This window comes from Halichoerus grypus, chromosome 1 (assembly GCF_964656455.1).
Source record: "Halichoerus grypus chromosome 1, mHalGry1.hap1.1, whole genome shotgun sequence".
In the NCBI taxonomy this organism is placed as follows: Eukaryota; Metazoa; Chordata; class Mammalia; order Carnivora; family Phocidae; genus Halichoerus; species Halichoerus grypus.
This window is the reverse complement of record NC_135712.1, coordinates 190,050,747-190,063,378: the sequence shown is the minus strand read 5'-3', so window position 1 is coordinate 190,063,378 and position 12,632 is coordinate 190,050,747. Positions and strand designations below refer to the sequence as shown.

Below are 12,632 nucleotides of genomic sequence, written 5' to 3'. Positions count from 1 at the left end.
AAGATGTCCCCAAATAGTGGCTTAAAACAACCAACATTTGTTATCTTCCAGTTTCTGAGGGTTAGGAATTCATGAGTAGCTTGGCTAGGTCATTCTGGCTCAGAGTTTCTCACGAGGTGGTGGTTAAGGCAGTAGGGTTGCAGTGATCTGAAGGCTTGACCAGGACTGGAAGATCCACTTTCAAGATGGTGCAGTCACTTCTTGGCTGGAGGCCAAGGTTTTCTGTATGAGCCTCTCCACATGGCAGCTGGCTTCCCCCAGAGCAAGTGATCCAGGAGAGAGTGAGAGGGAGGAGAAAGAGAGAGAATAAACAGGAAACCACAGTGGCTTTTATAACTATCTCCAAAGTCATACAACTGTCACTTTATTTGTTGGAAGTGAGTCACTAAGTCCAGCCCACATTCAAAGGAAGGAGAATTAGACGACTCCTCTTAAAGGGAGCATTATCAAAGAATTTGGGAACACACATCGAAACTGCCACAATTGTACTTGTCATTTAAAATTTCCAAAGAGTCCCCAAAATTTTTCTTTAGACGAGTTCTCCAGAGTTTCTCTCCTAGCACTAAGGCCCAGGGTCTCTTGCTCTAAAAGAACTATAGTGTATTATTAGCCTTTGGTATAAATCTCTGCTTCCAATTGTTATCCTATTGCATTCTGTGCAGAATCTGTTTCAGCCAGTGGAGAAATGATAATAAGCTGAGACATTTTGCTGTTCTCAAACAGAGCATTTCCCTGTGGTTTTAAGGCTTCCCTTCATCGTGTTTTCATTATCATGAGGATGGTATCACTGAAGAGCAAGTATGAGTGGATGGGCATTTATTTTGTGAGCATTGAGGAGAGAGGGGAGCATCTCTCTAAATTTGTGGTTCTTCTTGGTAAGACAAATTTAAACAAATCACATATTCATAAATAAAGTACAGAAAAGAGCATCAGAATATACTGGAGTAGAAGTTAGGTTAGTAATAAGGCTGTTTGTTTATAGTAACCTCTTAAGAAACATTAAGTGTTTCTAAGATATTAACTTAACGGTCTGCTAGTGATAAAGGGAATGGTCTGGAGGGTTGTTTTTTTTTTTAAATCTTCTAAATTAACATACAGTAAATTATCACTTTTGGTACATAGATCTATGAATTATAACATATGTATGGATTTTTGTAACTACTACCACAATCAAAATACCAGACAATTCCATCACCCCCAAATCTCCCTCTTGCTACCCTTCATAGTGGTATCTCACCCATCCCCAACTCATTTCAACCTCTGATTTTTTTCTCTGTCGCTATAGTTTTGTGTTTTTGAGAGTGCCACATAAATGGGTTTATACAGTGTGTAATACTTTGAAACTAAGTGTTTTCATTTATTACAATGCTTTTGAGATTCATTCAAGGTGCTGTATCAGTAGTTCATTTCTTTTATTGCTAAGTAGTATTTCATTATGTGGATGTACCACAGTTTGTTTATACATTTGCCTGCTGAAGGAGATTTGAGTTGTTTCCAGCTTTTGGCAATTATAAATAGAGCCAATGCACACATTTATGTACAAGTGTTTGAATGAACATACATTTTCATTTCTCTACGGTAAATATGTAGGAGTGGGATTAGTCGGTCACATGGTAATTGAATATATAATTTTATAAGAAACTGTCAAACTGTTTTCTAGAGTGGCTGTGCCATCTTTCATTCCCACCAGCAATGTATTAGAGTTCTAGTTGTTTTACATGATTGCCAATACTTAAAATTATCGGATTTTTATAGTATCTCATTATGGTTTAAATTTGCATTTACCTAATGGATAATGATATTGAACATCATTTCATATGTTTGTCTTTGGTATATCCTCTTTGATGAAGTGTCTGTTTAAGTCTTGTGTTTATTTTTAAACGGGTTATTTTCTTACTGTTGAATTTTGTGAGTTATTTTTATATTGTGCTTTTGTTGTCATGCCTACAAACTCTTTGCATAAATCCAGCTCAGATATATTTTCTCCTCTGCTTTTAAAAAATGTTTTGTACTTTACATTTTAGATCTAAGATCTATTTTACTTAAATTTTGCATTATGTGTGAGGTTTAGATTGGGATCTATCTATCTATCTATCATCTATCCATCTGGTATATGAATGTCCAATTGTTCCAACACTGTTTGTTGAAAAGACTACCCTTTTTCCATTGAATTGCCTGTACAGCTTTGTCAAAGTCAACTGGCCATATTTATGTTGGTCTATTTTAGGAAACTCCATTGAGATTTTTCTGGTTCTTCATATGCCCAGTAATACTGTATTGTACACTGGACATTTTGAATCTAATGTTATGAGACTCTGGGTCTTATTTAAATCCTACCAAGAATGTTAAGAAGTTTTGTTCTAGTAGGTATTTAAACTGTTTAGTTTCAGATCACTTGTTCCAACCAGCCTTCTGGAGATTGAGGTTTCAATGCCAAGTCCATTTTCAAAGACTTTATATTGCTGTTTAGATCACAGAATAGCAGCTCCAGCAGCCCAGCTGGGACCTAGATGGTTGACTAAGGTATGTTGTTTAGGGTCAGATCTATGCATGAGCTACTTGGGGTAAGTCCCGAATTCATAAATAACTTCATAAGTTCATTTTTCCAACCTCCCTTTCTCTACAGTCTCCTAATATTTTTAGTTCTCCATGGCTCTTCTTTTCCATCTTCCACTCGGAAAACTGGGGCTTTACTTTCCCACTCTGCTGCATATTTTCTGTGCATGGTCTTTGTCCAGGGCCATGTAGCAGAGAGGGGGAAAAGTTATAGACAGACAGACAGACAGACACACACACACACACACACACACACACACACACACACACACACACACACACCAGTAACCAATTTTGCCCCATATGATTGTAGAGAACACAGATCTTTTGGTGAGACAAGAAACATCCCCTTCCTCAGAGTTTTAGGTGCCTGGATATCACCACAGCCTGTATGCAAGAGGATGGGAGAAAAGAGAGTGGAAGGAAAAAAAAAAAAAGAAGAAAACTGGAGATTCCACCCCCCTTCTCTTATCCTTTAGGGATCCCTTTTCCACTCCTCATGCCTGAGCTAGAGAGCTTCTCCTGGAGCTCTGTCTGTGCCTTCTACCCATTTCTGAATTTCAGGTTTCCTTCAGTTTGGGCAGGGGATACTGGGGAAAAATGGTAAACTCATTCACATTCTCTAAGAATGGCTGAGAGAAAAAGGTCCTCCAATTTCAAGGAGAGGGGAAACAGACTCTTATCTGATGCCGTGGCTCTGGGATCTAAATATTGTTATGGGTCTTTGGAAAAAATGATTTGCTGCAATCAATTAATTGATCAAGAGTTTCAAAATGGTTATATTTAAATATTTTATAGTATGTATTTTCTGGAATGGTTCTATTAAACCAAACTTCCTCTCATCTGTGGTTTATCAGTGGTACAGCTCACATAGGAAAGGGAAGATAAATATTTGATTCCTTCCCTTTATTTGCCAGTTTTCAAAATAATGAATTAGCTCACCAGTATCCTCCAATGATGACCTATTAAAGTTTTTCTTTCTTTTAAAGAATCATTAGCTCTCATGGATTTAAACATATTTGATCTGTTTAGATCCACTGCAATTATTCACCTCATTGATGTTCAGATTCAATATAGAACTTTTTATTATCATTTGATCACCTTAGATAAGTCATGACATAGGCCAAGTCACTTGCCCAGATCACAGTGGGAACAGGTGATAGTTTATAAGTAAGACTCCCAGATGACTAATCTCCATAAGGATATATTACAATGACTGGCCAGAAAGTGTTCAGGAATGAAGGACAATGTTATCCACCCATTTATTTTATAATTATTCACTCATTGAATAATTATTCAATGGAAACATTAATTAAACAAACATTTATTGAATACCTACTGTGTATCAGCTGCTATGTTAGGCACAGAGATCTCAATAAGCCAATAGGAATAGACACACTTCCTGCCCTCAGAGAGACCATATCTAGTCAAAGAAATAGAGACATTAATTAAATCATTGCACAAATATATGTTAAATTGTAATGTGACAGGAACTAAGAAAAATTACTATGACGAAGGGTGTGGGAGTGATCAGGAGAGTTGGTCCTTTCTGGAAGGCCAGGGAAGGCTTCCCTTAGAGAAGATGACTTACCTGACATCTGAAGGAGGAGAAGAGGCTGACCAAGCAAAAGAGGGATGGGGTGAGAGTAAATTCAATCCAGAGTACTTATGTAGTATAATCTCCCCCTGCTGTCCCTGTTTTTTTTTTCCTGTTTTTTTATTATAATCTGGTTCCATGCCATCTGTAATCCTCCTAAGATTAGACTAAAAAAAATCTTCTGAAGGCTTCCACTGCTATTTAAAAAAATAATTTTTTTCCTTTAACTTTCATTTCCCTTCCCCCAAAATAACACTAACCTCTTCTGGTAACCAGGTCAAACATACAAAATAGGCTGTTTGGACAAATAAACAGATTTTCTATTCACGCCCTATGAAAGAAAAACACATCCAGAGAGTCTTATAAAGCCTCCTATCCTTTCCATGATTTTTCTTTGGGATGCTGTTGGATTTTATTTTTTTAAAGAAGCGTTCAGGAGCACTTAATTATCTGCAGAACAAGTTGGATCATGTCTCCAAGCTCAGTTTGGATTCTAGCTGAGCCCGCTAAGCAATAGGCCTCCTGGGGCTTTCTTCAGTGGCTTGTATTTGCATTGGTTACTCCTGGTAACCAGGCTGCGAGATAAAGGAAAAGAAAGCTTGAATGGTGGCTAAATAAAGAAATACCCAGATACCTGGCCATTTACCCTGGGGACCATCCCCTTAGAGGTGGATCTGGCCTTTTCAGAAGGGGAGAGGCTTGACAGAGAGAGCGGGAGAGAGAGAAAGAGAATGCACAAGCACAGTGGCCTTCTGCCTTAAATTAGGAGGTTTGGTTCTGACAGGTGCTCCAGGAACCCCTCTGTTACTCACAACAATGGGATGTATTCTGAGAGTGCTGTGAAGCCAGCACTGCAGTCTTTTCATATTGTTCCTTCTTCCTTAGGCTCGTCTTTTGGCAGCTGCATGCAGGTGCTGGGGGTCCCACCTTGGACAGATAAGAATGTGCTCTTAGTCCAAGTGGCAAGTAGCCTTCCTGTGGATGCTCATGGCTTATAGCAGGAGAAGAGTCATAATAGGAGCAGAGCCCTCCCTCTGGCTCAAGGACCCTCCTCTCCTGATCAGGCACTGTTCATGCCACAGTAGCAACCACCAGAAAAGCCAAGCTTCGTTTGCTGCCCAAGGCTATTTATGTCACAGCTGATGACCTGCAAATGTCCATAGAGTCTTGGCCAGAAAGATCTGCCCAGAGTTACAATTTCAAGGAAGAAACATTTCATTGGTGGTTCTTTTTCCAAACTCAAGCCAGCTAAAACTGAAAAGGGTTTTATTGCTCTTACAACCGAATATTCTCTGGGTAGATATGGCTTCAGGCATAACATGATTCAAGTGATGTCAGGAGCCCTTGATGTCTTTCCTAAGCTATAAAAGAAAATCAGGGTGCTGTTACTAAAGGAAAAAATGGTGTTGGGTTGCCACAAAATAATAAATGTCCATTTTAGTTAGTTTAATATACATAGTGTGCCTGGATAGGATTATTTTTTCTTCTCTCTCCTTCTCTGGAGCCTGGTACTTCTCATGGATAAAGAAATGGAGGGGAATGTTTGTAATGCAACTCCAAGAAAGGATGGAGATAATGAGGTATACAAGCTAGTCTACCAGGAAGTTACCCTTTGCAAGGCAAGATGTCAAATTGTTTCTTTAAAATAATCCACCCAGAGCCCAGCCAGTATAGTGTTGTCTTCTCTACCCACTATCCCTACTTTCATCCTCATCATTGGAAGCTCCCTGCTTCCTGGGAGCAGAACTGGTAGGAAAGATAATGACTGCCAACTCACAAAGAGGAGGTGGTGTCATAGTGGAGGGGAGAAGTAGATGAAAGGAAAGAGGGAGGTTATGAAGTGGGAAATGAATGTGAAGGAGAGGGTCTGCTGCTAACGTGCTGGTTTTGTGGGGAGGCTCTGTGAATCACTAGTGAGGCTGAGCCATCTACAAAATGCATGGGGGTTGTGTTACAGAGGCGGGATGCTGCTACCAAAAACTTAGCATCCTTTGGACTCAGTAAAGGTTGAAGTAAAGAATTTATGAAACACTCTTAGGGATTCTGGTGTGTGTGTGTGTGTGTGTGTGTGTGTGTGTGTGTGTGTGTGTGTGTGTGTGTGTGTGTGTGTGTGTGTGTGTGTGTTCACCTGGCTTAAGGAGAGAAGCAGCAACAAGTGCCTGGACCTGCCCTCATGGAAGTTGGGAGGTAAGCAGCGCCCACAGGATGGACCAACCAGCTGATCAGTTTCTCTTTTCTTTGTAAATGATTTCTTTGTAAATGATTTTCTTTGTAAATGATCAGAATTTCATACACAATCCCTCAGTGGCGATCTTGTGAAGGGTTAACGTCTCTATAGAAAGTCAATGTACCTGAGTGGTTACACTCATAGTCTTCGGGTCAGACAGAGCTTAGCTTGAGTCCCTTCACCATACACTACTCATGTGACCTTGTACTACTGGTGTGACCTTCAGCATGTTATTTCTCCTCACACATCGTAAGCTCTCAATAATGGGGTGGACAGTGATGATACAGGTTCCTGTTATCCTTGCTGAGTTTACTTGTGTGGGATTTTGGAACTTGAGTCTGAGAGTCAGATTGGAAAAACAAAACGCTTACTGAAATGGAGACTTAAATATCCGGCATGAGAGCCCTAGCTTTGCTATTGCCTGAGTAGACCCACAACAGCCACTGCACTGGGCTGTGCTTTGTCTCTGTATCTGCACGGTGTGTCTTTGTTGGGGGGGCGGGAGTGTAGGAGCGATCAAAACAAGTGATGCTCCCCCTATCTCACAGCCTTGTGTTACAACCTGGGTGGGCTCTACTTTGTAAATTCTTGCTGGGAATAATGGGAGGGGATGGGGGGCAGAGGATAGGGTCTGGAGAGGGAAAGGGGAGAGAGGAGATGTTTCCAATCACCAGGCGTTGAGAGTAACATGGCCTCCCTTTCTCCCTTGGCGTTCAGGGCAAGAGGTGAGGTAGCACCTACTGGGCTGCAGTGGACATCGGAGTCTCCATGTGTGGGACATCTCTCCCAGCCTCTTCTATTCTTCTTCAGGAGCTGAGACCTGCCACACCAGTGACCTTCTCTCCTAAGCCCAACTCAGAGCTTTGTGCAAGCCAATGTATTTAAATTCATCTGTTCTGATTCAGAGCAGTGAAAAATCACCTTATGTGCCATGAGCTGAGAGGGAAGAAAAACTTCATATATTGTTCTTTTCGATCTATGGAGTCATGGGATGGCTTCTATAATTCTAGAAATTATGATAAGTCATCCATAAAGATGAGGCAGAATCCTCTTGAAGCAGTTACCATAGCTTAAAGCAACATTATTTACTATCCATTCATGGAAGCACGGCAGCATTTAAGGACTTTACTTAATTCCTTCATCACATTAGCAAATGAGCACTCTGCAGGCCGGGCCTGGAACCTCCTCTGTCTCCCTGAGACTGAGGCTCAGGTATGTGTGGCTGTTTGGGCTTGCTTTGTCCACAGTTACTTTATGCACTTATAAAGAGTGATGGAGTCTGTTTAATCTACATTAAAGCTCCTTCAGCTTAAAGCCGGATTCTTACAAAAATGTTCTGATTTAATTAAATTCCTTCCTTTCAAATTAATTCATTTTAAAGAACATTTGCTGAGCAACTAGTTGGTGCCATGTATAAAAATCAACTGGACCCAGATTCTCCTGCAAAGCCAAGTGCATATCAGCATTTGCTACTCAACCCTCTGTAAACTGGGATGAAGGCAGGACTGGAATTCACAAACAGTTCAGCTCTTTCACAAACAGTCCAGACTTGGCCAGTTCTTTTCCATTTTTTTCATTCTCATCTCCTTCCTTTACCTACTAACTCACACACTCATTTATTCAGCAAATACTAAAGACCTAATTGTACACCTAGCAGAGAGGCAGTGTGGGGAGGAGAGCTAATTGTTCTCATTCGTTTGCATAGCTTATTGGAAAGTATCAAGAAGGCCAGCTCAAGAGTCAGATGGTGGGGTTGTGAACAAAGGCAAGCTGACAACTTTCCTAAGCTCCAGTTCCTCATCTTCATGTGGAAATAATAGTAATACGTACCTCACATGGTTGTGAGGACTAAAGAAGCTAATGTATGTAAGAGATTCAGCGTATTTTCTAGCACACAGTGGGGGCTCAAGAGTTACTCTTTGTCATCATCATTGCCTATTTTAGAATAAAAATTCCTAGAGGTCAGTGACATTTGCATTTTATGGATAATGAACAGCTTCCAACACCTGTTAACAAGCAATATGTATCAGTAATTAATAAATACTAATAAATAAAATACTAATAAAGATACTAAAACTTAAATGTTTTAAATCTTTCCCCCATGCCTCTGCCTATAAGGAAGACAGTGTGTGTAGAACATATATTTATAACCACATAACCGTATGTGGTTAGCTTCATCAATATCATTCTTGGGGCACCTGGGTGGCTCAGTTGGTTAAGTGTCTGACTCTTGATTTCGGCTCAGGTCATTATTTCAGGGCCATGAGATGGAGCCCCGCATTGGGCTCTGCACCTGGCACGGAGCCTGCTTGAAATTCTCTCTCTCCCTCTCCCTCTGCCCTTCCTTGCCCTGCCCATTTACTCACTCTCTCTCTCTCTCTCTTAGGGGAAAAAATATCATTCTTTGCAGCACCAAGCTGGGCCTGGTAAATGGGGGAAGGAAGGAAGAAAGGAAAGAAGAGGCTAAGAGGGGCTGCATGATAAGGAGCTGCGATGGAGCTAGGCTGGAGAGAGCCCAGGGAGGGTTCTGCATACCTGGTTTGGGAAGGAATGTGGGGGAAACCCTGACCTTGGAGAGGGAGAGGACAAAGACTTAGGGATAGTACCCTTGTCTAAGAAGGGGTGGGGAGAGAGAGAGAGGGAGAGAATGAGAGAGAGGGAGAGAATGAGAGAGAGGGAAAGGGACAGAGAATGAGAGAAAGAGAAAGAGGGAGGGAGCAAAGCCCTTCGGGGCAGCACTGGCTTCCTGGGCCTACGCCCATGAGTCACACGAGGCCCTGGCTCAGAAGGGCTCCATACTCTGTTCAATGTTTGGCTGTCACCCTCTGGAAATTCTTGATGGTCTTTTAACAAGGGTTCCCATATTCTCATTTTGCACTGGGCACTACAGATTATGTAGCTGGTCCTGCCTTACGGAAAGATTTGTGGAAGTTTTCCTGTGTGAAATGAATGTAATCTCTTTTCAGTGTTTTCTGGAGATGTAAACATCTTTCAGTTATTTTGGGGTGGGGGCAGTATCCAATTGTGGGTCCTTTGATCCAAACTCCAGACTGGGCTGGGCCTCAAGGTGGTTCAGCTTTGTCCCGACCCCGTAGCAGAAGAGCGGCTCTTTCCTCTACCCTGTCTGTAGGAGTCCTCTGGCCCCTGCCTGGCCCAATTCCTTGCCAAAATCCTTGGGCAGGTTTTGCAGGCAACCTCCACCATGTGCTCACTGCATCAGCTTTGGAGGAAACCCTCCATTCCCTTATTCTGGTGAAATGTTCCATGCTGAGAGAAAAGGCTTGAGGTTTTCCTTGGTGATAGTGGCAGTGGGGGTTAAGATAAAGAAAACAGTGTTCCGTGAAATGTTGCACAGGATGTGGAGAATTTCTCACCAAAGAAATTCAAACTTGGGAAACCACACACTTCTGCTTCTGGGTGGATTTTGTGCAGAGCCACTTTCTCTTCCTGCCGCTTACATTCCGACAAAGGCACCGTGTAGAGAGGATGAAGTACTGTGAGTTCAGCCCATTATCAAATGGTTTCAAGGGTCATTTTGATCTTGTCAGGATCAGCAGGCTTCCTTTCAGCAGACCTAAAAAGGCTGACAGAAACAATAAATGGACAATTTTGAGACTCTTTGTCAGAGTTATACTTTGGGGGCAAACTCTGCCGTAAATACTGATTTCTAGTCCCCTCTCCATTTGCCCACCATTTTCAGATATGATTGCCCCCCATCCCTGACCACCACATAGTCATCAACTTATCTAGCCAACACTGTGTCAGCCAGTGATGTGCGGTTGCTTCTCTATCTGCTCCGTAGTGCTTACACCACAAGGAACCAAACATGATGTATACCCTGGAGCACACATTCGTCTCTAATTTAGTGCCTACATATCTGTAATAGCCATATTGAACTGAAGCTGAGAAAAATCACCCTTGCCACCCTCCATTTTTAGGGAGTCTCTGATAGGTTGGAGGATTACCCTATCGATCACACAGTCAGGAATGATTACCTCTCACCCTCCTCTGTCTTGTCAATAAACGGCTCCAAATTTCAATTCCAGGAGACACATTTAAACCAGGGGTGTCTGGAGCTGTGAATAGAATTATAAGTATGGTAGAATCTAAAAGAAAGCATTCAAACCCAACAGACAGATTATAGGATATGCCACACCCTATAAAGGATTTAAACTTTTAAGAGTATTAACATTTTTCCCATAACAGATTGTTCCACTCATGGAAATTACAATTACTGTCATTTCTTGATACTGACAAAGAAAATTACATATATTTTCTTCAGACATGGTATTTTAACTCAGTAGTGAAATAAGGTAGCAAGTAGTTCCAAATGGGCTTCAAAGAGATTATTGCCTTAACTTTTTAGATCTGTAGGTCTTTATAAAAAGATTCTTGATGCTTTGTTTAAATGCCCCAACTCTATAGCTGAATCAGGTCTAGCTGGCCTGAAATACCATTAAACCCCTAATAATTAGGTCAATTTGGCATGAAAAACTGGTAGTAAAGAGCACTTTATAAAACAGTAAAAATCTATACTCCAAGTATTATAGCAAGACCAACAGATATCAAATTAAGGGGGGGCAGTGTGCAGAAAATCCATGCAAGGTGGATGCTTCTTGTCTGAACTTAAAGACATTGGTATGAGCCAGTGTTTCTTTCTTTTTTTATTTTTTGACATGGAATATTAGAAATTTCTTTATTCTTACTTATTTTTATTAAGCACCAGCTTAATACTGCAGAAAATTTCAAACTACCCATTCTTCCCTCCCCCACCCAAATTCTTGATAAAGAGCTCTTCAAGTGAAGACACACTCTCTTCTCTCTTCTGTATAAAACTTTATCAAATAAAGGCAAATAACTGTGTACATCTTGCTGTAAAATGCTGCCCACGGCTGTGGAAAGTGTCTGCCCAGGTTCCTATCACTGTCCAGGTCCTGAAAGACTCTCGTTCATGAACTGTCTCTTCACAAAGCAAGACCACCACTTGCTAGGTTTATCATTCTGAGGGTCAAAAACTTTCTCACAAAGTCTCAGTCCAGTCTCTTGTCTCAGCTGCTGTAAGTAGGCCCTCATCACCTCATCTTCCTGTTTATCTGCAGGTTTGGCATAAATTGCATTAAGTGGAAGACCAGGCTCTCCAGGAATGGGAAAATTAGTGATTCCCAGCGTATACATTTCTTTTTCACCTTGGCTTTTGGAATTGCACTTTTGGAGTTTCTTTAGACACTCAGAAATGTAGAGAGTTATATGTATCAAGGTTCTGTCAGCTTCATTCTTTTTTTTTTTTAAAGATTTTATTTATTTATTTGACAGAGAGAGAGATAGAGAGAGCAGGAACACAAGCAGGGGGAGTGGGAGAGGGAGAAGCAGGCTTCCCGCTGAGCAGGAAGCCCGATGCGGGGCTCGATCCCAGGACCCTGGGATCATGACCTGAGCCGAAGGCAGACGCTTAACGACTGAGCCACCCAGGCGCCCTGTCAGCTTCATTCTTAATCTCATAGTTTTTGAAGAAGACATTGGTCTTAAAGTAATAGATGGCTTCATCCACAATATCTGTATCTTTTGTCTCTCTAGGGGCAGGTCCTTTGAACTGACTTCTGATAGGCAACAGTGCCATGTTTCCAATGAATTTGGTATCAGGGTCCATGAGAGAAGAGTGGTAAGCTGGCATCTTGGCGGTGCCCGTATTTCAAGCTAGACGAGGAGGTTTATGAGCCAGTGTTTCTAAGCTGTGTTTGGTAGAATGCTGGCTTCACAGAATCTTGATATGAATTATGTTAAAAATAATGAAAAGAGGTCTGAGATAACAAAGCCAAAAGTGTTATCTTATTGTAGGAATTCTCAGTGCTTTTAATTTGCTCAACTGCCTCATGAATGTGTAAGGGTGAAGGGAGAACATGGACAGAACACTTCCTAAGCTTGCTGGAACTGAGAAAGATTTTCTGAGAAACATTTCAAGGAATTCAAGTTCTGGGACTCCTTTGGGGAAACTCCTTTCTTGGTCCTGGGGGCATGTTTGGAGGCAAGGGTGGTGAGCAGGACAAAGTGTGACCCCCAGTGCTGTAGCTCGTGTTGAAGAACTCAGTGGTCTAGCGTCCTCTGGCCATCTGGGATGGCACTCGGGGAAACCATTCCTTTCCTGTTTCCTCGTGAGGCTCCTTTATGAAGTTCAGAAAACAATCCAAAGTGATTCAGCAGGAGGAAGCATAGGCTACAGCTCTAAAATATCAGGTTAATTTGCTTGTATTCTTT

The 12,632-nt window shown here is 41.5% G+C and overlaps 1 protein-coding gene across 1 annotated transcript; it reads right to left on the bottom strand.

Annotated features, from left to right (window-relative positions):
* Window positions 1-11,031: 11,031 nt before the first annotated feature.
* Window positions 11,032-12,051, bottom strand: LOC118522638 (actin-related protein 2/3 complex subunit 3-like). The gene is made up of 2 exons (XM_036071799.2): window positions 11,846-12,051; window positions 11,032-11,640 (listed from the first exon to the last, which is right to left on the bottom strand). Exons 1-2 carry the CDS (start codon window positions 12,049-12,051, stop codon window positions 11,301-11,303), a joined length of 546 nt encoding a protein of 181 aa, XP_035927692.1. The 3' UTR covers window positions 11,032-11,300.
* Between the last annotated feature and the right edge of the window lie 581 nt (window positions 12,052-12,632).

Excerpts from the sequence above, each read along its gene's own strand:
- LOC118522638 (XM_036071799.2), bottom strand. The coding sequence starts at position 12,051 with ATGCCAGCTTACCACTCTTCTCTCATGGACCCTGATACCAAATTCATT. Across the intron at positions 11,641-11,845 it reads GAAGCTGACAGGGCGCCTGG|AACCTTGATACATATAACTC; the intron begins GTGGCTCAGTCG and ends TGAAGCTGACAG.